A 23,761-nucleotide genomic window follows, 5' to 3' on the forward strand; every position below is an offset into this window, starting at 1 on the left:
CCCAGGGAGGTGAGCAAGGGAGCATGTGAGGCCCTTCAGCATAGGCGCGTGATGAGCGCGCCGTGGTGCGAAAATGCTCGCGGAGCTTTTTTTTCGCTTTGAGGGGACTTCTTTCGCTGTCTTTACTTCTCCTCCTTGTGGCTACGCCATGCCACATCGCGGTATGCGGAGCAGCACTCTGTTCGGTTGAAAGGAAGAGGGGTGGTGGCTGTGTTGGTGGTGGAGGCATTCGCGTGGTACCACTCAAGTATTCTTCTCCCTTCTTCCTGTTTATCGTAGTCACCACGTTACATGAGCTACACATCTTGATCTTTTGCTTTACGCGCTCTTTCTGTGTATCGTGGGTGATGGTTGGGCTATCACGACTGCGTGCCACCCTGTCTCTCTCTCTCTCTCTCTCTTTATCTCTGGCTCTGCCTATTGCATGTTCGTCCCCTCCCCCTCTCTCTCTCGCGGCACACCGCAGCAGTACGCGAGGAAGGAGGGGATCACGCAAAGCGTCACAAAGGTGCGTATATCCCCGCATCACTCCTTCGCAAGAAAGTTGCGTACGCATATTGCATACCGGAGTCCCACTTTGATGGGTGCTGGACAAGTCCACCCACGAACACTCACGAGCTCAGCACTGTTGGGTTAACCCAACGGTGTGTTGACCCGCGCCTCTCCCTGTTGTTCTCCCAGTGCCTTTTCTGTGAACGAGGACTTCAGCAGTACAGCAACGATCCCTTCGCATATCGGTGCTCGATCGCGTTCACTTCTCTCTTCTGTCTCTGCCGCTTCTTTGCTTGATGCGGGGAGAGGGACTTGTGCGGCATACCCGCACTCTCACAGCAAACCCACTGTGCTTCATCCACCAAGCCAGCTCACACGCGCCTTCCGCCCTATACCAACTCACCAATACGCACACCCAGTTGCCACCTGCGTACCATGTCAGAGAGGGATCACGATGAAAAATCTGTGACTGCTGAGGGGCCGGCTGCAGCGCAGGAGGGCAGCGATAATGACTCCAATGGGGAGGGGGAGCACGCGAACTACATCAAGACAGACCTAGGCGAGATGAACGTTATCGAGTCCATGTGCCCCAAGTGTCAGGAGACTGGCACGACGCGCCTCATGATCACGAAGATTCCCCACTTTAAGGAGATCATTGTCAGCAGCTTCAACTGCCCGCACTGCGACGAGAGCAATAACGAGGTCACGTTTGGGGGCACCTTTGGCCCGAGGAAGGTTCGCTACGAACTGCAGGTGAAGAGCAAGAAGGACCTCGACCGGCAGGTGGTCAAGTCGGAATTCGCCACTGTTACGGTCCCGGAGTTAGAGCTGGAGATCCCACCTGAGTCGCAGAAAGGCAGCTTGACGACTGTCGAGGGCATCTTGGAGCAGACATACTACGGCCTTCAGCTTCAGCAGCCGCTGCGCAAGATTCAGCACCCGGAGGTGTGCGAGAAGATCGAGGCGTTTTGCGTGAAGTTGGAGTCCTTTCGTAGCGGTGATGTGCCTTTCACCCTCACTCTCGACGACCCGGCAGGCAATAGCTACATTGAACCGCTCCACGACTACTACCACCCAACTCTCGACCAGCAGCTTACCAAGTACGAAACTGAGCGTACCGACATTGACCGCCAGCTGCTCGGCATCCCCATCGACTACAATACGGAGCGCACGCAGGAGGAGGAGAGGGATGTGGCGGAGGGCCAGTTCAGCGATGTGACGCAGATTCCGTGCGACTGCCCCGCCTGCCGCAAGGCGGGCTATCTCATGATGCACGAGTGCGACATTCCGTACTTCAAGCAAACGATTATTATGGCGTTCAAGTGTGACTACTGCGGTTACAAGAGCAACGAGATCAAGACGGGCGGCGAAATCAACGCAAAGGGGCTTCGGCTTACCCTGCACGTCAAGTCGGAGGATGATCTCAAGCGTGACGTGCTCAAGTCCGAGACGGCCACGCTGATAATCCCTGAGGTGCACCTCGAGCTGTCGCCTGGTACCTTGGGCGGCTTTTTTTCCTCTGTCGAGGGTACCATCTCTCAGGTGCGCGACCAGCTCAACAGCCTGCCGCAGGCCGCCTTCGCCGTTGGGGACTCGGCTGACGACAACTCGAAGACACTGCTTCAGTTTGTGAAGGAGCTAGACGAGCTACTGGCGCTCAAGATGGAGTTCACCTTCATCCTCGATGACCCCCTTGGAAATGTGTACATTCAGAACCCCCGCGCCCACCTGCCTCCACCGGATGACGCGGACCCCAAGCTGGAGAGCGAGGAGTACATCCGTACCGAGGAGCAAGACGAGGAGCTGGGTATTTCGGCTATGTGCCGTAACGAGTAGCATGCTGACGTTGCGGAGGTGGAGGATCCGGAGCGGGAGAACAGGGAATGAGAGCCCGAATGCCATACCGGCATCAGTGAGGCTATGACAGTGCGTGCTCAGCGGAGGCTTCTTAACGGGAGGGGGGAGTTGTATGGACGCCGGTGCGTAGGGGGTAGTTGCGTAAACGCCACGACATGGCGAAAAATGCGTCGTGAATGGTAGTTGCTGTGACTGCTGTTGCTCTCTCTCCTTTTGATTTTGCGTTTCCCTCACCTTAGCTCTTATAGTTTAATCTAGTTAAGACATGCGAGTACCAGCGTTCCTCTTGAGACGTGCGCTTTCTCCTCTCACACACATATGCGGACGGACATGGACTTGCCTTCTAAGACGCCGATTAAGCGCCGCTGAGCTTCACCAGCAGCGATAACCAGCGAAGAGAAGAGATGGTGTTACGCGGAGCGCATGAGTGATGCAGCACTGCGATGTTGCGTATGTGCTTATTCTCCGATGGAGAGGCACTAAAGGTGCCGCCAACGCCGCTGAGTGCTCGTCGCCCATTCGCTGCCAGCCTCTCCCGCCTTCCCCTCGCTCTTCACGAGAGAAGGCGACGCAGGCACAGAAGTAGGGAACTCACTCACCCTATGAGTCCTACCATGTAGGAGGACTACCCTCTGGTATCCTCCGCTCCCCACCATGCTGCATGTGTGCAGTTTTAAGTGACGTCTCCTCTTCTCTCGTGTCTTCTCAGTGACTCTCAAAACGTCGCTTCCTCTGCATGAGCGACACCACGATGAGGAATTACTCACTATCTTCTGACACCTTTACTCGCTGGCGGTCGTAACGAGCACCCACAGTGGTCTCTCCCGCTCCTCCATTCCAGCTGCTTTTCACGGCCAACTCACTGCGTTGAGGCCGCAGTGCTCCTTTTTTCTCTGCTCTTGTCTCACGCGAACACATGAGCGAAAGCGGTGAGTTCCCCCGGTGTAGAAATGCCGTGATGGCCGAGGCAGCAGCGGACGGCGCCAGCGCGACTGCTGTTTTGAACAGGCGCTCTGATGGGCTGATGCTGGAAGGCCAGTCGTGCATGGGCCTCTCATGTATGACAGAGCCTCGCGTTCGCTGAGCCCAACAGCCATCGCACCGGCTACCGATCGTGTCTCCGAGGCTCTGAAGACTGAGGAACAGGCGGGCGTCCCACGCATGTGTCGATTTTGACTGCGGGCGACGCAGTCATCGCATTGCGAAGGGAGAGGGTGCAGGCGTCCGAGGTGTATATCTATCGCCTCGGGGACCCGGTCCACAGCATCTGCTGAGAGACCGTTCTCAGCAGATTCATGGAGGCGGATCACGCCCACTGCCAGGCGAAGAAGCGGATGCTGGCTTGGGACAAGTTGCGGCATGCCTGGAAGCATATGAATTATGCTGCCTTTTGGAAGCCCCATCGCGAAATGACCCCCCCTCCACACACACACAGAGAGAATGAATGATAGGTGCTCTTCCGAAAGGCGTCTTCCGCGTTCAACCTGCTGAATCCAAGCAAGCTGTCGCAGCACGACGGACACAACCTGTGCCAGTTCATTCTCCAGCTGGCATCGAAGGTCGAGCGGATAGGCGCACAGCAGACTGCGGTGCAAGCAACCGCGGCGTCTTTGGCGGCGAACGGCTCCTAGCTTCAATCCTTCGATGCCGTACGCACCGAGGCCACTGGAAGAGGGAAAAGCGGGACAAGAAGCTGTTTCCATGCCCAACCCCTCAGAATGAGAGAGTGTCTAGCACGGCGCACGTACTCAGTGCAGGGTGTGCGGAGAGGAGTGGCCCTCCACCCCCCGGAGGTTCTGCCAGGGGCAAGTCCGCTGCTGCACGCGGTACCGCTGCTCGGCATGCACTCCCCGCAGTTTGTGCCACTCGGCGACCCAGCGGTCCGCCATGTCCGAGGTGCAGCTGCGGGTGGCACGTCGTCTGGGGACCGGCTCGTTGGCGTACCGCTTCTGTAAGAGACGAGGAGTGGACTGCGGCCTCAGAAGACGAGCCCCTACCAGCACGGCTCCATGCCCGCTGTACAGCGACCCCTGGGTGTTGCGGCTGTGCGTGCGGCGCTGCGGTTGGAGCGAGGCCGCAGGATAAGGAGGGGGACTGTGGGAGTTGCTCTGTACCTGCCTGCGCGGCCCGCCCGCCTCACAGAGCCCCGCTGCCATGCCAGAGGAAGACGCCGCAGCCCTCGAGAGGGCGGGCATCACAGGATGCTGCTATTCACACAGTTGCGTGGTCGGCTCCGCCATCTCCGTGGTGAGGAAGACAGGTGGACAGATCAGGAGGACGATTCATCTTGTGTTCACGAGCGACGAACACGTAGGTCGCCGCTGAGGATACAAGACGGGCGCCTTACTGGGCTGTTCGCCGTGGCAGAACGCGCTGTGCGACGCCGGTGGGGTGGCGAGCCTAAAAACGTCCGTTTTCCAGGTGCCCACGGCTCTCGAGCTGTGGCCCCTCTCCGTGTCCTGCCTCGCTGGCCGGATGGCTGATCAGCTGAGAGTTATGCCAATGGGATGACGAGCCGGCCCTGAAGTGGTGCGAGCGGTGAGAGCAGCATTGGCTGCCTCCCTCTCCCTCCCTCCTACGCCGCGCGACCTGCCACGAGCGTGCAAGTTAATGTGCAGATGAATGGCGTGCAGTCTGCAGGCCTATGCCGAGCGGTGAGACAGTCAATCGAGCCGGCGGTTCAGGCGGCGGGCCGACTCAGCGGCACTCTCAACCAAGACCAAAACCGGCGTTGCCTCCACCTCCCCCAAGTACACGCTTGCAGGGGTCGCTTACGACCGTAAGGCAGACGCTCTCTGTCTTGGAGAAAATGCGATGAGGAAGCTGTGCGCGGAATGGGCTCGAAGCCCGACACAGTGGGCCAGCTCGCGGGTGTCTTGCGGCGACTGTGGTTCACGGCCCGAGTCGTGATGATTCCGGTTTATCGATTTAAGAGGCCTCTCATGGGGGTGGGGAGGGCGGCTACTCTCCAGTGAGTCGCAGCTGTTTGCTGCATGGTGCATCGCTGGCCGCGCTCTCCGCGCGTACACCGGCATGAGCTGGGCGAGCGGTCTTAGTGTGGCCACAGTGAATACACCGCGGGGCGTATCACGCCGATGGCGACGGCCAGCACAGTGTACAGCCTCTGCACTGACGCGACGTTGGACGGGTGGGGTGTCGCGTGCGTGAGCTGGGCGACAAAGCGCGCCACCGCTACAGGCACGCGTCGGGACCACGACCCCACCGACTGTACGAATGCAGCGCAGCGCCGATCGGTGCGCTGCGCAGCTGAGACCCTTTCATCCTCTTTCTTTGCTGGCGTTCCGGCTCACCTTCATGTGTATACGACTTCTGTCCTCGCTGCTTTTCGAGTGGGCTACTCACACAGACATGTAGTCAACATGTAGCTGCATGACCCACCTGCCATGCGTTACCCACGAGCCTGTCACATGAAATCCAGCGAAAGCGTCGCAGACGGGTCCAGCCTTGACTCCCCATACCAAACCCAAAGTGGGTACCCCTACCGACACGGGGGAGGTGGGGCAGGAAGCTGAACGGACGGGTGGCTCCGCGCCCTCGTCCAGACACAAACGCAGCACAGCCAAACATCTACACACTTGTAGAGCAGCCACGCTCTATTCCTGCCGCTATGACTCTGGTGCAGTCTTCTCCTCCTCCTTTCCTCCCTTTCTCCCCCAAGCTGCCGCAGAACCCATCAACATTCCCCGCAGTGCGCTTCTTTCCCCTATACCCACCCCAACAAATACGAGCGGACAAGGCAAAGTTAGTGATTGCGTCTGTAAAGGTGGCGGGGATGGCGGCAACAGAGAACAAAGGAATCGCAGAGCTGTATCAGCAGCTGCTTCAAGATGGGGTGCAACTGCAGAAAGAGCTCGAGGCGTACTACCTACGCCAAGAGGGATACATTCGCAAGCGCGTGGCGGTACTCGATGAGATGCAGGAAAATATCGCGGACGAGCGGCGGTGCTTGGAGATTCAACATCAGGAGTGTCGTGCACAGATCAGTGCGGCACGGAGGCAGGCGGCTAATTTTGTATCAAATGAGCGGAAGGTCTCTCAGGCGGTGCAGCACGCACAACCGTCCCTCGCGGCGCAAGAGGCGGAGATCGACAAGCGCCTTGAGGAGCTTCAGCGAGAGAAAGACAGAGAGGATGCCGCGCTGCTAAGCGTGATGGCACGGCAGGAGGCGCTGGGCAAGCAAGAGGCTCTACTCGCCTCCCGTGAGCGGCAGAAGTTCCTCGAGGAGCAGGACTTGCAAAAAGCGCTGAGTGAGATGCGCTCCCTCAACCGAGAGATGGAGGAGCGGCGCAAGTCACTTCTGCGCAAGCGCGACACTGTAGCCGAGTGGGACCGCAAGCTCGAGTCCCGCGAGCGCGAGCTGCTGGGCTGCCAAGATCAGCTGCGGGAGAGCTTAAAGGCGCTGGAGAAAGAGGAAAGTGCGCTTGGCATTCACCCAGCGCAGCGCACTGCGGTGACCCCTGCTGTCTCTCAGCGAACTGTCATGGACGACCACGACATGTCTATTGATCACGACAGTGCCTGTGAGGAGATTGACTACGAAGACTGAGTAATGCGCGCCGTGCTGCAATGGCTACTGGCCATGTGCCATGGCTGCTGTCCCCGGGGGGCTGTGGAGAAGGACACTGTTGTTCTTTGTTCTGCTTTGCTGCCTTACCCTTGTGTTGTCTCCCCCCTCCCCGTGGAGGGAGTGAGGCCGATCTATTGTGTCGCCTCTTCTCTTCAGGCCATTTCTGCTTGCACTCGTGCGTGGGCTTTGAGTACTCGAGAGCGGAGGACTGAGGGAGAAAGAGAGGGGTCTCGAATTGTTCTGCGTAGGCTTTGAGGACTTCTCTGTTGAAAGACGTTTCCCCGCTCCCCTTAGCCCTCCTTTTGTAGAGCATCTATTCAAGCAGCGGAGGGGGAAAGACATGGTGGCTGTGGGGGTGGGGCAGTAGCGATGCTTTTTTAGGCATACTTACGCACCTACACAGCATGCGGAAGGGAGAAAACTGAACGGGTCAACACCCAGTCACGGTGAGGTCGATGAAAGGGGCAAGAGAGTGCAGCACAGATGAACTTGTAGACGATGGAAGTCGCCGTCCACGGTTTTCTTCCACGTCGCGTCGACAGAAGCGCTATGTGAGAGGGCTGAGAGTGCACGATGCATGACGCTCTCTTCTTTGCTGTCGTTACTCTGTCTCTTCTAAACTCACGAATTCGACTAACGTCACTCACGCATATTCGCACAGACGCAGAGGCACAGACCTGCAGTTTTGGCTCAGCCGCTCACCTCATCCTTAATATTAACGTCTTCTTGACGAATGCGCGCCAATCGACAAGGCACGACTGAGACACTGAGGCGGCGAGATGATGTCTTCGCTAGGCTCTCGCGCCGCTGTCCAACATCCCTGAGCTCCTGCGCTTTTGACGCAGTGGCAGCACGTCTACAAGAGGAGGAGGCGCAGTGCACATTTGTGCCTCACGTAAACCACACCTTCGATGCTGCACTGATGCCCTGGGCCGCCGAGTCGGACGTGTTTACTCGCCTCTTTGGCCACGCGAAGTGTCAGCAGCAACAGCAGGAAGACACGGCAAAGGTGAAGCAGAAGGCCGACGCCGTGGAGATGGAGGAGTGGCGCTCCAAGTTCCGACATATGTCCTTCCCGAAACATCTGTACACCTGCCCTCGGCCCAAAGGGAGGCACGCTGTGAGCCCGGCTGCGAACCGTATAGCAGCGCAAACGTTTCCGCCAACGGCTTCCACCCCAAAGAGGGGAACGCACATCATCTCTGCCTTGCACACTGACAGACGACTTGCAGACGGTGCGGCTGTTCTGTCTCTTGCTCGAACAGAAATATGGCTTTCACGCATGCGTACCGCCTATCTATCACACGCGCATTCCTGCAATGTGCAGGAGGCGTTGCATGAGCACTGCGACACTGTGTGCGAGTGGCCGAAGGAGTCCTAGCGTTTCTTCTGTCCGTTCATCCTTTACTGTGCTTTACCGCTGCTACAGAAGCGCCTCAGTGCGTGATGCGGCGCATGCCAGGGCCACCTTCAGCTTGTCACTGCCACCCGCTGTACAGTCATTTAGGCCGCTTTGCCTTTGTTTTGTTTTTGGCTGCAAATTCTTCGCTACCTCAGTCTTGTCCATCGGTACGGACACCTAGAAACATGCGAAGCGTGACTTACTGCTGTTCATTGCGGCTAGTGGGTTGTGCTCCCCTCCCCCTCTCCCTGCAGTGACGGAGTAGTCCAGTAAAAACAAGAAAACAAGTAGGTCATCATGTTTGCTGCTATGGTGGGTGATCGCTTTGTGCTGTTTGGGCTTCTTAAAGTTGCCACCTCAAACATCGCCCCGCTGCCCTTCCTATCTCGGCTCACTTGCGCACACTTCGTTCCTCTGCTAATACTCTTTTCTCTTCAACCCATCGACGTTCCAGAGGATGCGGGCCACCTCACTGTGGCTGGCATCTTAGTGGCCTTTGGCTCGCCCGTTGCGAGTGAGCCGAGAGCTTGCATCCTGCCCTCAGATGGAGTTACAGGATCTTGGTGTCGGCGGAAGTCTTTGCGCCGACGCTTCGTTGACAAGAGTCACGGTCACGCCGACATTTGAGCGACCTCACTGCAATCGTGTCGACGCTTCCCCGAGCAGTTGACGCACGAACTGTTGTCATGGACGTGCGGGTTCAGTTGAGGGCGTAGTGTCCGTGTCACCACAGATGCATGGCAACACCCACCTGTCGCGGCACATGCGGGCAAGCCATTCAAACACGCCCCCATAGGTGACATCGACGGACGTTCAGGATGCAGATAGCGAGTCCTCCCCTCCCCCAGATAGGAATGCTATCCTAAAGCAGGTCCTAAGCCCCCCCTCCCCCCAATTCGAGCACGGTGCGGACGCAGTGTTAAAGCACAGCTGACATTGCGTATCACATCCATGCAAGAGCAGAGGACGGAAAAGGCGCCTGTAAATACGCATCAATGAAGCCTGGAGTGCGGCACGTGCGGCATTTCCCGCATGCGACCGGATAGGGCGATGAGGCGCAGAGGCCGGATGCATGACGAGGGCACTCCGAATCGCACCATCGGGTCCTTCATAGTGCAGTGTGATAAGTCCCCACCCCATATTATGGAGCGCCGAGGCTTGAAGTGACGGAGGGAGAAGTATGGTATACAGGCAGAGCACATGGTCTCAGGTTTCTCACCTGCAGCTGCCCGGCTCCCTGCTTGAGGTGATCCGGCTTGCACCTGAAACACCTCCTACTACCCTCATGACAGACGCCATCGCCACTGCCCTCGAGCAGAGCCCTGGGCCGCCGCGCGCTTGGATCAAGGCACACAGCCCACCCAGACCTCTCTGGCCCTGATCGTGCCGTACGCCCCCGAGAAAGGGACGGGGAGGACAGGAGGAGCCCGTGCGGCGCGTGGCCTGATTGGACGGTACACGCTGGACGACCAGGACAAAACTGTGGTGCAGCAAAGCCATGCGGGTGCGCTGTGGCTGTATGCCTACCCGCGTTGACGCGGTTGTTCTGTGGGTGAGACACGTGAGAAAAAAGCGTTTCCCTTAGTCTCGTGTAGCAACTTGCACATTGGCCACCCCCTCTCGCCGGAGGCCGCTCTTCTCACAAGCCATACAGTTAACATGCTGCGGAGCGCTCAGGCACTTCGTTCCTGTGCTCTCTTCCCTTTCCTACCTAACGCGGAGGTTTTACTTCATTGCACCACCACTTCTATCCTTCTCTTGTATTTCGAACAGGCACACACACACACACACATTCCAACGCGCATGTCGGTTTGTCGCCATTAAGGATCATGCATTCCGCTTGACATTGACGGCGAAGCTTTTCTGAATATCCATGCTCGAGTTCCCGACTCTACAAGAGCGAGAGAGGCAGCCGGAGTGCCCACTTGAGTCTTCGTTGCCTTCGGCCCCCTTGGAGCAGGACACGCAGAAGTACTGCAGCACCAATCTTCCCGACCCCATCAATCTCGCGAAGAACTCCAAGGAGTCCAGCGACTCGGATTCTGTCATCAAAGTGACTCCGTTTCGCTTCGTTATTGTGGCGCTGTTTGCTGCCTTTGGCTTCATCAACCAAGTGCAGTACGTCGCTTTTGCCTCGATTATTCGCGAGACGGAAGCTTATTTCGGTGTTAATGCTCTGGAGGTGAATCTCCTCAGCCTTTTAATCCCGATCATCTACGTAGTGGGTGTCGTGCCCGGCTGTTATTTGTACAATAAGGTAGGTCTGCGCTATGGCATGATCATCGGCGCTGGACTGAATGCCTTCGGATCGGTACTGAAGTTCATTGCTGTCTGGGTCCCCAAGTACGCTTTCCTCGTCGCTGCCCAGCTGTTCGTGGCGGGAGGACAGATTCTCTTCCTGAGTCTGCCCCCTCTCATCGCCGGCATTTGGTTCCCCCCGAAGGAGCGAACGATAGCTACGGCATTGGCGTCGTTGATGGGGTTTGCTGGCATGGCAGTCGGCATGTTCTACTCACCGCATGTTATTTTTTTGCCCGACCACAACACACGGAGGCAGTGGGCAGCGTCGATGGGGTTTCACTTTGGCTTTTCCCTGTTGGTGCTGCTTCTCATGATCGCTCTTGCCCGTGAGAAACCCAAGTATCGTCCGTCATTTACGTCTACCGAACACTACAAGATGCCGCTGCTCAAGTTCCTGAAGTTTCAGTTTCAGGACTTTAATTTCGTTCTTCTTACCATCACTTTCGGTCTGATTACGGGCTTCCCTACGGCTCTCGTCGCTGTACTGGCTCAGGCCTTAGAACCCTTCGGCATTAACGAAGCCAAGTCGGGCATTCTCGCTTTTTCCGGCATTCTAAGCGGCTCCGCAAACTGCGCACTTGTTGGCTGCTTTGTGGATCGAACCCACTACTACAGGTACACAACCCTGGCTCTCGTCGCGGTGTCGGTAGCGCTGTTACTTGTGGTGACTATTGTAACGAAGACGGCAAGTAACTCGGATGCGCTCACGATTTTTCTGTACATCATTGTCCCACTTCTCGCGTTCCTGGTGCTGCCAATTATACCAGTGGTGATGGAGCTGGCGGTAGAGCTGGCGTACCCCTGCCCGGAGACCGTCTCATCTACCATCACTCTCGCTTCGATGTGCTTCTTTTCCTTTGTTGGCATGATTGTCTTCTCTTTCACTCTTGGCGACACACCAACCGTGGATAGGAGCTTCAACGTTTTCCTCATCACATCCGTCGTGTCCACGCTTAGCGCTGTGCTACTGTTTTTTGTTAAGGAAAGGCTCCACCGGAAGGCCCAGGACGATGGCCTTTGAGGCGCCGCGAACTGGAGCGCATGCGGAAGGTTGCCAATGGGCCTGCCAAAGAAACGAACACCCTCTCCATTCCCGAGGGTACCATGCGAGCTCGAACTTCCTTTTTCGAGCCTCCCCCGTGCCGTCGTTCACAGTGTTGATTTTAGTTGAGCAGCGCGAGCCACAATGTGCGTCGCCCTTCCCAACGTGTTTTGTTTTGGTTGGCTGTCCCATGTGCGTCCCATGTGCCTCCTCCCCCCCTTCCTCCCCCTCCCCCCCCCACCTACGGGTCTAACTATGCCATGCTGCTGCTGCTGCTTTTCTTTTTATTACCGCTTCCTTGTTGCCCTCTCTGATGAGTAAGGGGTGGAGTGACACCTCAGTGCGCGGTGTTCGGTGTCTAGTGGCCCCACTCTGCGCGTGGGAAGCCATAAAGCCCCCCTACCCCTGCCAATACCAGGCCGCTTCTTGTGGTGACTGGGCCACGTGCCCGTGACGCAGAAAAGCTGCAATGTTGTGTCGCTACTGATGTCGGAGGTGTGGTGCTGGATGGCATGGTGTTGGGGCGATCTTCTACAGTGAACGTGTTTGTACCATCCACGTGATGGGCAGAATGTCAGCGTGACTCAAGCGTATCTCGCCCGGTCCTTACTGCCCTCTGATATGGTGCCATGAGCTCCTCCTCCCGGAGGGTCGCCCCAGGCGGCGGCCGGCCCGGCGGCAGCTGCTGGGAGACGACCTGCGAGGCGGTGGTGGGTAATCTTTGAGGCGGGAGTCGTGCTCAGGCCCCTGAGTCGGCGCACTCCTGTGCGACTTATCCACCGCTGTTTCTCACCGGACGATGGGCCTGTGGCAGGCCGAGGTAGAGTGGCGCTGAGCTCATTATATATCTAATAATAATCGGTCCTACTTGCTTCTCGTTTCCTTTATCTTGCTGGGTGCAGTTTTTACTCGATTACACTCCGAAGGTGAAAAGATAGATCGTATAGCATCACGTTATGACTGATAGCGAAAAGGAGTGTTGTCAAGCAACAGAAGAGGCTAGTGTGGTGCACGGTTCTCCGTGAAGTAGAGGGGATGCGAAGGAAGCCAAGAGTGACCTGCTCAGTACTGCATCGCTTATGCTCCTTCCAAAGCGTTTTTTGTGCGCTCTTTTACGCACACTCGCGTGCCTTCGTTGCCAGTGTTCGCGAAGGTTGTGGGTTCTTCTGCGTCTCCACTTTTCGAAGCACGCAGTGACTAGCACCGCGATACCCACGTACTCGCGTTCGCTGTTTCATTGCGCTCATCAGTTCAACTGTTCATCCATCTTTGTTCTCCTCTTGCTGCCTTCCTCTGTGTTGAGTGATGTATTCATCGTAGTAGAACAGGGAATCGCGTGTGCCGCTCATCCTCTCCTTCTGCATGGGTTTTCGCCGGAGGGGCGATCAAGCGCCCACAGCCCTTTGACGCCCTCTCTTCCCTCCTCCCCCCTCCTGAATGGTGACACCCACCATCACCGGCATTGCCTTCTGGAGTTTCCTTCTTCTGACCACCCTTCGTACTGGTACGTTTGAGAGATGGACCCCGAGGCCCACCCCACGCACACGCACGGATGGCGCTGTCCTCTTCTGTCTAAAACCTGCGAATCCCCTACGCCGCGGTTGTTATCTGCTTGCCATGAGTCACCCGGTGCAGATTAGCTGGTTTCTGCTGGTGTGCCTCAGCACTGCGATAGCACTGACATTACAGCCCTGCCATGACACAAGCAGTGACGCCTATGCGACTCTCTATGCCCTACAAGTGGCCTGCCTCGCGCTCTTTTGGCGGCGCATGGTAGCAGAGGTTGTCGCCGGTGGGCTATTCCGCTGCAGCGACGCCGCTGTGAACAATTGGCGTCTGCCCTCTGGTGACTACAACGCCACTGTGATGGGCTACACCGGCTCGACGAGCGCTCTGCGAAAGGAGACGTGGTGGCAGGCAGCTTCCCGCTATGATGCTTTTTGGGCCGGCACTCTTGTCGGTGTGTGCCATGATGACGGTGAGCCACTGGAGAGATTACATGAACGATGCGATGGCGATCGCCAGTACAATAACGTTCTAGAGCCACCCTGGTTGCTACGTCATCCTTTTCATTGCCGTCCTACTGCTTATCCGCTTCCTCGATGTCCGTACAATCGAGGCAGTACTGGTGTCGGAGCTTCGTCGCACCATGATCGAGTCTCTGACTACGGCACCCTGCACACTACAGCAGACCCGGTTTGTTCTCTCGCGCAAGTGAATCGGCTACATGACGCAGCTACAGTGTTTCCTTCCACCGTTACGCGCTGCTGCAAGTCGACTATGCCACCGCATCCTCTCGGACCAACCGGCCCACTGGCCCACCCCCTCCTTCAGTTTTTTTTTGTGCAAACCATGCTCGTGATTACGCACGGATATCTAGCCTCCACTCACGCTGGCGACTCGCTGTGGCAGAAGGGCATGATTCTGGTGGTGGACTGCGTCGCGGAAGCGTTGAGCGGGGCGGAAGTGATGCTAGGAGTTGTGGCCTACGGTGTACGGTACCTGACTCGGGCGCCGTATATGGCTGATGTGATACTCTTCGCTTTCATGGTCGTTAGCGTAGCGTCGCCATTGCTGCGCTTCACGGGAGTGGTGGTCTTTGTGACGCTAATGAAGGGCGTCAGCACGGGCCTGGCGCTGCTGCCTGCAATACACCACATGCGAATGTTGCTTAGCTCTGGTGCAATTGCTCTTCTGATCCTCTTCACGTACGCAGTGGTGGACACGCTGCTTCTTGGCGACATTGCTACTGACGGCGTCTACCTGAGCGAAAAGCGCGATTTCAGCACCGTCATTGGGCCGCTGCTTATGCTGGTGGATTGCGGCACCTTTGATCAATGGCACCTCGTCCTGCACGCATGCTATGACGGGGCCGCATGTCACGGGAATGCCTCAGCCCCGTGCGGACACACGTACAGCGCCGTGACTTTCTTCGTCTCCTTCATCGTCATTGCGAGCCTCATTGTAGGCCACCTCCACTTCGCAACGATCGTGGCCACCTTCTCCGTGCCCCTCCTCATCGATGTCATTCAGTTCTTTATAGAGGCACGACGTGTCTGGCAGATGGGCGTTGGCGCCGACCTGTGTGCATGTCACTTCGACACAGTTTTGACCGTACTCCCGCGTTTCTCAACGCGCCACACAGATGGCATTACCAGCGAGACGGCCAGCAAACCCGGCGTCATTGCGTTTCTTTCCTCTCTGCGCCTTCCCCTCGATGAGAACCTGGGAGTGCGCTACGACGACGTGCTTCGTGGTTTTGCGTACCGTAAGTACAACATGAATCTCGCTGAGAGCAGTGCCAATCCGTGCGCACGTGATCGACTAACATGCCTCACGGTTGGTGAACACTATGGTCAGCTGCTGCTTCAAAGGTACCGAGATGATGTGTCTCGTTTGGCGTACTTCAAAGTAGGCGGCCTGCACCTCTCTTTCACTGGAATGTCGGCGGCATCGCCTCCACATGACAGCGATGGAGAGCACAACGTGTTCCGTCGCCGCGAAGACGGCCTTCTGGTTCTCAAAGGTGCGCTGCCCATCCCTAGCTCCAACGCCTTTCTCTACACGTTCCCCGGCGAGAGCAATGACGGAGGTATTTTGCCCCCTACCTCGTAGAAAAGAGGAAGCGGAAACATGGAGAGAGGGGGCAGCGAGGAGGCTCGGCATGAAGCGCTATGCGAATGTACATGTGTCTGTGCATAGCAGCGCACTGGGCAGTTTGAGCGCGCCTGTAAGGGGCGTCGGCCGCAACCAACGCGAAGAGATACCAATGACAACCACAGGCGAATACACATTCGTAGTCGAAGAGATAGGGGCGATGGTGAAACGGAAACCGGGTGGAGAAGGGGAAGTGCGCCTTGCTCATCAGCAAAGGCCGCCTCGTGCACACATACTTGCCCTGATCTCGAGCCCGCCTTTAAAAGCGCCTCGGATGTGCATGTGGCAGCGCGCGTGCGCGTTCTTGTTGCTGACCGGCACACCACTGCCGTGTGTGACCTCATCGGCTCTCTCCTCCCTTCTTTGTGCCTACCCTTCTTTTCTGTTTCTCTTGTCTTCTCGATTGTATCGCATTCCCTCGATGAGGTGATGACGTCACAGCCGCCCCGCTGCAGCGTTCCGCGACAAAAGACGAGGCAGCGTAACGCTGGAATGAGAGCAGGACGATACACCTCGCGTACACGCTCACTCCAACAGGTGTTTTTGTCGTTTGTGTTGCGCCGAACTCCTGGACAATGAATGATTTATCTTTCTTCGTATTGCAGCACCAGAAGCGAACCTTAACAGCGCAGCTCCTCCGCGACACGCTAGATTTTGCTAAACCACATGCCGAGGAGGGTGTTCTCTTCAGTTGGCGTTGGCACTTTTTTCTGGGCACCCTGCCGCTGCCAGCGGATGACGACGTGCAGCTTCTCGACTCTCGAGCCGCTTGCAAGCGATGGAGACAGCAATGGCAGGACGCAGCTCGTCGACTCGATCAGTCGATTCGCGAGATGCCACGCAAAACCGGCAAAACAATCAAATTTGGCGAGTCCAGTACTGACAGCGAAGATTCATCGGCGCCTCCTTCTGCCGTTGCTCCGATCACTGCGCTGGATACAAGTCGAGCTGAGAAGACAGTGAACCCACTCGCGCCCACCTCGGAGAGCTCCTACGCGCTACAGTATCAGGCGGACATGGTGCGGCAGGCGGTGGAGAGGGATATGAGCCGCCTCTGCTGGAATGTTCCCCCCTTTCACGACCAGGAATCGAAGGAGGTAGTAGCGGATATTCTGCTCAAGTACAGTCTGATGGAGAACAGGGACTACATGCAGGGATTGCATGAGATTGTGGCGTTCCTCTACTATGCTTGTCATCGTGACAAGGCCGTGGGCGAACGTTTCGGGCGAGAGCACCCGGCGCTGCGCTCGGCCGCTTTCTTTGACTTGTTTGAGCTCGTCTACGCTGATCTGCCAGCTGCAGTGTATGTCCTCTTTCGGCGGATCATGAGCGATGAAGACGGCGGCATATTCCTCGCCAAGTGGTACTACCTCCGTGATCAACGGAGTCAGAGTGGGGTGCTGTTGGCGTGCGAACGGGTGCAGCAAGACCTGCTCACACGCGTGGATCCGGGTCTGCAGCACTTGCTAGACGCCGTGTACGGCATTCAAAGCGTCGTGTATCTCGTGCGCTGGCTGCGCCTCCTCTTTTTGCGGGAGTTTCCGCTGGAACAATCGTTACGGGTCTGGACCGCGGTGTTCTGCGAGCGCTACGTTATTGTGGAGGAGCAGAAAGCCCCATTTGTACTGGACAACAGCATCGCTCTGTACTTCGCTGCGCAGATGCTCCGACATGTGCGCGACGAGTTGGTCATCGACGCTGGAGGTGCACTCCAGGTGCTAATGAAGTACCCTCCCACCGATCATGTCGACGACATGCTGTACGCAGCTGCCATGAGTAACTGTGACTCACCTCTCTCTCGCCACGCGAAGGCGCCGCGGCTTATGGACCCGAAAGATGCACCCGTACTGCCGGCGGAGGTGACGTTGCACCAAGGCGAAGTACTGTCACGCGTTATTGGCAGCCTCGAACAGTACTGGGTGTGCGGCGCCAACGCAACAGCGCAACAGCAAGAGCTGACCACGGAGATGTACACCGAGTCCCTCGCCCGGCTTAAAAAGGTGCGCGACGTTTTGCTTTACGGCATGGGCGACTAAGCTTCGGGCGTTCTTCTGGGTTGCTGTAGAGAAATGTGATAGAGCCCTTATGCATGCATACACTTGCATGAAGCGTGAGGCTTCCCTTAGCCACCTCTCCTAGTGGTTCCAGCATTGGTCGCTTTTTGGTCAGTCGCACGCGAAGGTGTTGATGCTCTACAGGCGGACATTTTTTTCCTTTGGAGAGAGACTACCGTTGTTTGCCGTACGCGCGCTGCTCCTGCGCGCCATCCGCTTGCAACTCAGGCGATGCCCCGCTGCGTCTTCCGCTGCTTCTTGACTGATATGTTCGAGGCGCCCTCTCACATGATTACGTTTGTGAGTATTGGTGTCACGATGGGCGATGGCTCTTCCACCTCTTCCGTTTTGCCCTTGCCTGTTCACTGCCTCTCCCCACCACCGCCTCTTCATGCCACGCGCGAATATGCACGCACGACACCTCTGCCTTTTCGTTCTTTACGTGGTGCACTGCAGTCTCTACACTTACGCGCTCTTCTCCATTCACTCAACCCTACCTCCCTTCCTACTTCCATCCGCTCCAAGCTCCACGCAATAAGAAGGCGCGAACGCAACTCACGAGCTCCAACCACGCCCATAGCACAACGCGAGAATGGCGCAGGAAGCGCCCAAGAAAAGCAGTGAGAGCCCGTGCTCAGTGACGGTACGTATTATGGTCGTAGTGGTGTAGCTCACCGACCTGCTCGCCATGTCCATCGGCACGCTGTAGAAAAAGCTCTTCCCGTTGCCGCCGTGTTCCCTGCAGAGCGGAGTGTCATTGAAGCCTGCCTGAAAGTAGCTGCTGCCCTCACGACCATTTCCCTCTTTGCCTTCGAAGCTGGCATTGCTTCGAAGCCCATGCTGGATCGAAAGTGTCTGTCAGGGAAGGTTGGGGTCATTCTCATCATCATGCTCCGCAACGTCACCATCTCGCTGCCCTGGGCTGTCCTGTATAGCATGTATCATAGCTCCCAGTGCCACCGCCGCTTCAAGGATCTTGGCCGCTAACACCCCAGCTTTTGCTTTCTTCATTGCCATCCTGCATGATGGAGGTCCTACCCTTCATCCTCATCTGCGCCGCGAAGCAGAGGCAGTGTGTTCTTCCATTCCTGTGCGAAGAGATGTTCAACTGTCTTTACGTTGTGCGCATACAGCGGTTTGCTAAGCTGCCATCGCGGGCAGAACTGGGTACTGTAGGGTTCTCCCTTTCCTCTACCTCTTTGCTCGGATCTGAATTTGAGGAGAGCAGGCTGCTTTACTTCTCTCCCCCTACCTGCCGCGCCTCACTACCATATCTTCTGGTTCGCTTGTAAACGACTGCGCGGTCTCCTATGCATGGCCGCGACCTATTGCTGGGCAGGCCTTCGTCTTTCGTCGTTGGGCAGAGACGGATTGCGACATTTCCCTCCTCTTTTCTCGCTGTTCCTTATCCTGGTGTTCCCGATTGAGATCAGTGCTACCCCTCCCTTTGGGTGCGCCCACTGGTTGACTTGCTTGTCCCCGCAAGCACGGCAGAGACGTTTCCTCGCATATCTTGTTTTCTCTATGAGTAAAACTTGGTGATTATATCGCAGCAACGTATGCGGCACCTGCACAGATGTGTTGGGCAGAAATAAATACAGACACATGGCGAGACGAAAATAAGGCGGAGTCATTCTCCTCTTCCAGGTAGTCAGGGCGAACTGAACGCGAAAAACAAGAAAGGAGAAACAAAACGGACAAGCGACCAAGTAAATCCGTACTCTTCTCTCGCCAGGCGCATTCTTACTGTACATGGCACCGCCTGTCTTCCCACCCCAGGCTAAAAACTCGCCTGACCACTGACTCACGAAACAAATACGTGCGAGGAAAATTGTGAGCCCCGGAAGAATGTACCACTGCTCTGATACCACTGTTGAGGACGCTGTAGCTCGTACTGATTCTCACCTTTGGCGATATGTTCCCTACAACTGCGCCAGGTCTGCTGTGTTTACCACTGCTGAAGGAATAGCGATACAAGCAGGTTTGGGCGCGCGCGTGCACATGGCTGCGTATGCCCTCGCTTTTGGCGTGATGTACCTCTCTTCATGTTCTTGTTCTAGTCTACATGCCTCGCGTGTGTGGCGCTGCGTCACGTGCCAAAAAGCGAATACGATCGCTTCAACGGCTCTCTGGCGCAGTGCTTGACCCATCACAGGGCCTCTTCTATCTCAAGGGCACGTGCAGACAATGCATGATTGCCGCAGGTGTTCTTCAGGCTATCCTGCGTCAGCAGTTCATCTCGGAGACGTGAGCATGCATGAAGAGCGACACGAAAAACGATGGGTAGACGTATCGCAGACACGGAGAGCTGAACGGCGCGTTACGTTCCTGAGGAGCGCAGCATCACATCCACTCTTCCTTCTCGTACTCCGTGAGCTTGCAAGCCTTTCTCACTTTCTCCTGCCAGTCACTCGAGGCAGCTTCACCTGCAGCCCCCTGCGTTTCTCTCCTCTTCATCCCTCACTTGGTGTGCCTCGTTGATCTGGCAGGTGCACGCGTGTGTTCGCTCCTCCCAACTCGAGAAAGCAACTCCCTTCCCTTCCCCACCGCCACAACGCATCCATTCATTCCCCCAATCATCACCCAAACAGTTATCGTCCCTCCTTTATCTTTTCGTACGACTCACATCTTCACTTTCTCTTTTCGTTCCCTCACCCCATGCCGGATACTCCTGGCCCTACAAAAGCTCTGCTGCTGGTGAACCTGGGCACGACGACTGCACCAACTGCACCGGCAATTCGCAGCTTCCTGCGCGAGTTTCTTTCCGATCGCCGTGTCGTTGATGTGTCGCGGATTATCTGGTATTTGATTCTCTACGGCTTTGTCCTGCCTTTCCGCCCCCTCAGGATCATTCCCCTGTACAAGTCCATCTGGATCAACAAAGGTTCTGGCATTGTCATCAATGGTAAAACGGAGGGGTCACCTCTAGCCCTGTACACGGAAAGCCTTGTCTCCAAGGTGCAGGCACTTTTGAAGACCACCGCAGGCGGGGAAGTTGTGCTGCGTTACTCGATGCGCTATGGAGCGAATAACATCGCATCAACGCTCAAGGCGCTACACGACGAGTTCCCAACGGTCCGTGAGTTGGTTGTTCTTCCGTTGTTCCCGCAGTACACCTCCACAACGTCCGCGAGCATTTACGACGAGGTGTTCAAGTTCTACACGGATACTAAGCGCCGCTGCATTCCAGGGCTGCGAACCGTTCGTGACTATGCCGAGAACCCGGTCTACATCGAGGCTCTGGGAGAGAGTCTCATGTGCAGCATCAAGGCATACGTCACTGAGAACGCCGACATCGTCAAGGATTGGAGGTTAGCCCTGACCGACTTGCTCCCAGAGATTGGTATCATTATCACGTACCACAGCATCCCTGTTCGCTACGTCGAGGAACATGATGACTACCCGCAGCGCTGTAAGGCCACCACAGCGGCCATCATGGCCTACATAGAGGCCGAGTCCGGCATGTCCTTTAGCGCCTGCCTAGTGCACGTCTACCAGTCTCAGTTTGGCAGTCAACCGTGGCTTTGTCCGACTCTCACCGACGCAGCTGCTGCCTTTCCCCTTCCAGCCCACGACTCAAGGAAAGTGGCTTTCAGTGATGCTCACCACAATAAAGCCCTCTTATCTAAGCAGGCCAAGGTCTGTTTTGCCATGGCGCCGGGCTTTGCTGTGGACTGTGTGGAGACCCTGAGCGAGATCAAACTGGAGGCTGCTGAGGTCTTCAAAAAGAACGGGGGCCGCAGGTTTATTTACGTTCCCTGCCTCAACGACAGTGACGCCCACGTTAAAGTGCTCATCTCAGTCTTTGGCGCCTGAGTTAATACTGCAGCACCGCTATTGTGGGCTCCTTACTCGCTTGTTTCTTTTCTCTCGCTATCAATCAACTACACACTTTGCATCAACCAACCCACACGCCTCAACTGCCATTCGTGCTGACTCGACCCGCTGAGGAGCCTGACGAGGTAATGTGCATCACCATCGCAGTGACCACGTTTCTTGCTTCTTTTCAGTGTAATGTGCTTGCGTGCGTCGGTGCGCATGTCACTGCGCAGTGCCGCACCACCAGCAGTGGCACTCGGAGCGGTGCAGGTTGCTCTTTTCCACTTCTCACGCAAAGGTCCAGCAAAGTACAAAACGGAGCAGGTTCTCGGCAGCTCTCCAGAGAGAAGAGGAAAACAAATAACCGATGCCCCTTATAGTTCTCTCTCCTTCGCTTTATGCTGCTCGTTGAGCATGAGGTCTGTGCTCGAGATGACCCTTTTTGAGGCACCGCTGCAGCACACTCTCGCAATGCACGTGCTTGTGCGTTTCTGCTTTCATCCACATTCATTCATTTCCATTTTTTCCCGTTCCCCGCACCTCTCGCTCTCTTCCGTGAGTCGTTCCCCCCTTGCGGCAAGCACAAGTCGTATCTGTCTGCTGTCGTGAATCAATCGGAAGGGCACACCTGCGGCCGCCATTGCTGTCAGCACCTTTCCTCCACCGGTTATGACCATTCTCAAAATGGAGTTTTTTCACGTTGTCGACCCCGTGACACTGGCACCGGTGTCGTACGCGCGCGTGGCGCTGGAGCTGGCACTGGCCGTCGTCTGTACAGTGCTACTCGGTGCGTGCTTGCAAGTTTTGCCCGAGAGGCTGCTGCGCTACTCCCAGACTGCCCGTGCTAAGGTGCCGCGTGAGGCCGTAGCAGTGGTGGCCGCAGCTGCGGCCACCAAGCCTGCCATGCTAAAGAAGCTTTCTACCACCCCCTCGGCCACTTCCTCTCCCTCTTCCACGGCACCTCCGGCGCCGCCGAAGATAGCTCCCTCAGCGCCTCCGGCTGCTCTGGCAGAGCGCACGCTGGACGACGTCCTGGAGTCGTTCTTCGAAGGGGAGAGTCTTCTCACCGAGGCCCTAATCGACGCCACGGCGCACTCTTCGACACCAACGGTGGAGACGCCGCCAGCTAACACGACAGCTGGGAAGCCCACTCAACCGTCCCCCCCCAAAACAAGCGACTTCTCCAGGGACCTGGCCGCCAAAATGACCAGAGGACTGCACAGCCAGGCGCGCCTTGCCACCGCTGCTCCTCCTCCCAAGACGGCATCAAAGCTGCAGGAGACAGGCGACACGGCCGATAAGCGGCTAGAGGACGCTCTGGACGCATACATGGAGGAGGAGCAACTGCTGGATGAGGCAGTGCTGGACAGCGCGCTTGAAGCAGCACACACAACGTAATTCTGCAGTGCATGAGTGAATTCCTACACAGCCACCGATAACACAAGGAGAGAAGCCCTGCCGCCCACTGGACATTTACCTCCCTCTGAAGTGCAATAAGGAAGTCGACGACTCTGCGGGACATGTGTTTGCGCCACCTTGGCGTGAATTCACGTACACATCCACATATGCCTACATCCACGTGTACAAGCACTTCGCAGCGCTGCTGTGCCGCGCGTCGGCGGAGCGCGTCTCGCAATGTGAACTCATCGTCTCGTGCGTGCCACACCGGGGCCGCCAACTACCCCTGCTTCTTTTTTTCGTTTGTTCCACTGAGCCACGAGGTGAAACTGAAGCGGCGTTTGGCAAGGTGCATGCGCTGACCACGGGTGTCGGTTCAGCACACACGTACCGATTGGGTGCCGGGCAGGTCCCACTAGCACAGGTGGTGCGCCACTACCAGTAGGTGCCGGCTCACCACCGTGGCTCTGTCTGTTCAGCTGCGAACACGGCCGTGTGGAGTTGCTTTGATGACTGGGGTAGACAACGCTCCAAGCCCCGTTGAGGACATGGCTTGTGCTAGTGTGTGAGCTCAGACGCCGAGCGTGACAGGATGAATGACTACCCTACAATACGTCTCGTGGCGCATTTCAGGCTTCACGGGCTGCCCACCTCCTTTGGCGAGAAAGAGCTTGCCCGTGTTTTACGGAGCCTTTGCTTCACCACCTCTTTCTTCAATGCGACTCGATCTCTCTTTTAACTTACTGCCTCTTCATTTCCTCTCTTCCCTATTCAGCCCATGTCGCTAACGGCGAGCGCACATGACCCTTCTCCACCCACGTGTTTTCCTGCACTTCAGCTCTTCACGCACAGTCACTACTCACCACTGCATAGATCTCCTGCGCCCTAAACAGCATCAGCATGCTGCTACTGTACCCATGGCCTGATACGCACGGCGCACGCCGTTATGCACGCACAACAGCTTCTCCAAAAATAGCGACGGTACGACTATCGTTTTTTCCCACGGCACCACACCGCCGTCACAGCCTAACAGTGCAGGGGCAAGCATCGTGAGGGCACAGGTCAGAGACAGGGTGCGCTGGTCAGGGTCAGAGTCAGGGTGCGGGCATTTTCTACCACTCCTTCCTATCCTTGCGACACCCTCTCCCACT

The 23,761-nt window shown here is 56.8% G+C and overlaps 7 protein-coding genes across 7 annotated transcripts, besides 3 other annotated features; all 7 read left to right on the forward strand.

Moving 5' to 3' along the window:
- Positions 1 to 927: 927 nt before the first annotated feature.
- On the forward strand, positions 928 to 2,328 carry LPMP_171380 (zinc-finger protein ZPR1, putative; the record flags this gene model as incomplete). The annotated part of the gene is made up of 1 exon (XM_010699527.1): positions 928 to 2,328. One exon carries the CDS (start codon positions 928 to 930, stop codon positions 2,326 to 2,328), a length of 1,401 nt encoding a protein of 466 aa, XP_010697829.1.
- A 3,814-nt stretch (positions 2,329 to 6,142) lies between these two features.
- LPMP_171390 (hypothetical protein) lies at positions 6,143 to 6,916 on the forward strand (the record flags this gene model as incomplete). The annotated part of the gene is made up of 1 exon (XM_010699528.1): positions 6,143 to 6,916. One exon carries the CDS (start codon positions 6,143 to 6,145, stop codon positions 6,914 to 6,916), a length of 774 nt encoding a protein of 257 aa, XP_010697830.1.
- A 1,941-nt stretch (positions 6,917 to 8,857) lies between these two features.
- Positions 8,858 to 9,906: a repeat region.
- A 306-nt stretch (positions 9,907 to 10,212) lies between these two features.
- LPMP_171400 (membrane transporter, putative) lies at positions 10,213 to 11,661 on the forward strand (the record flags this gene model as incomplete). Its single annotated transcript, XM_010699529.1, has 1 exon — positions 10,213 to 11,661. One exon carries the CDS (start codon positions 10,213 to 10,215, stop codon positions 11,659 to 11,661), a length of 1,449 nt encoding a protein of 482 aa, XP_010697831.1.
- A 348-nt stretch (positions 11,662 to 12,009) lies between these two features.
- Positions 12,010 to 12,523: a repeat region.
- Positions 12,524 to 13,299: 776 nt separating this feature from the next.
- LPMP_171410 (hypothetical protein) lies at positions 13,300 to 15,297 on the forward strand (the record flags this gene model as incomplete). The annotated part of the gene is made up of 1 exon (XM_010699530.1): positions 13,300 to 15,297. One exon carries the CDS (start codon positions 13,300 to 13,302, stop codon positions 15,295 to 15,297), a length of 1,998 nt encoding a protein of 665 aa, XP_010697832.1.
- A 617-nt stretch (positions 15,298 to 15,914) lies between these two features.
- LPMP_171420 (hypothetical protein) lies at positions 15,915 to 17,375 on the forward strand (the record flags this gene model as incomplete). The annotated part of the gene is made up of 1 exon (XM_010699531.1): positions 15,915 to 17,375. One exon carries the CDS (start codon positions 15,915 to 15,917, stop codon positions 17,373 to 17,375), a length of 1,461 nt encoding a protein of 486 aa, XP_010697833.1.
- A 2,676-nt stretch (positions 17,376 to 20,051) lies between these two features.
- Positions 20,052 to 21,209, forward strand: LPMP_171430 (ferrochelatase-like protein; the record flags this gene model as incomplete). Its single annotated transcript, XM_010699532.1, has 1 exon — positions 20,052 to 21,209. One exon carries the CDS (start codon positions 20,052 to 20,054, stop codon positions 21,207 to 21,209), a length of 1,158 nt encoding a protein of 385 aa, XP_010697834.1.
- A 672-nt stretch (positions 21,210 to 21,881) lies between these two features.
- LPMP_171440 (hypothetical protein) lies at positions 21,882 to 22,610 on the forward strand (the record flags this gene model as incomplete). The annotated part of the gene is made up of 1 exon (XM_010699533.1): positions 21,882 to 22,610. One exon carries the CDS (start codon positions 21,882 to 21,884, stop codon positions 22,608 to 22,610), a length of 729 nt encoding a protein of 242 aa, XP_010697835.1.
- Positions 22,611 to 23,709: 1,099 nt separating this feature from the next.
- Positions 23,710 to 23,761: a repeat region.

Source organism: Leishmania panamensis, assembly GCF_000755165.1.
Source record: "Leishmania panamensis strain MHOM/PA/94/PSC-1 chromosome 17 sequence".
Taxonomy (NCBI): Eukaryota; Euglenozoa; class Kinetoplastea; order Trypanosomatida; family Trypanosomatidae; genus Leishmania; species Leishmania panamensis.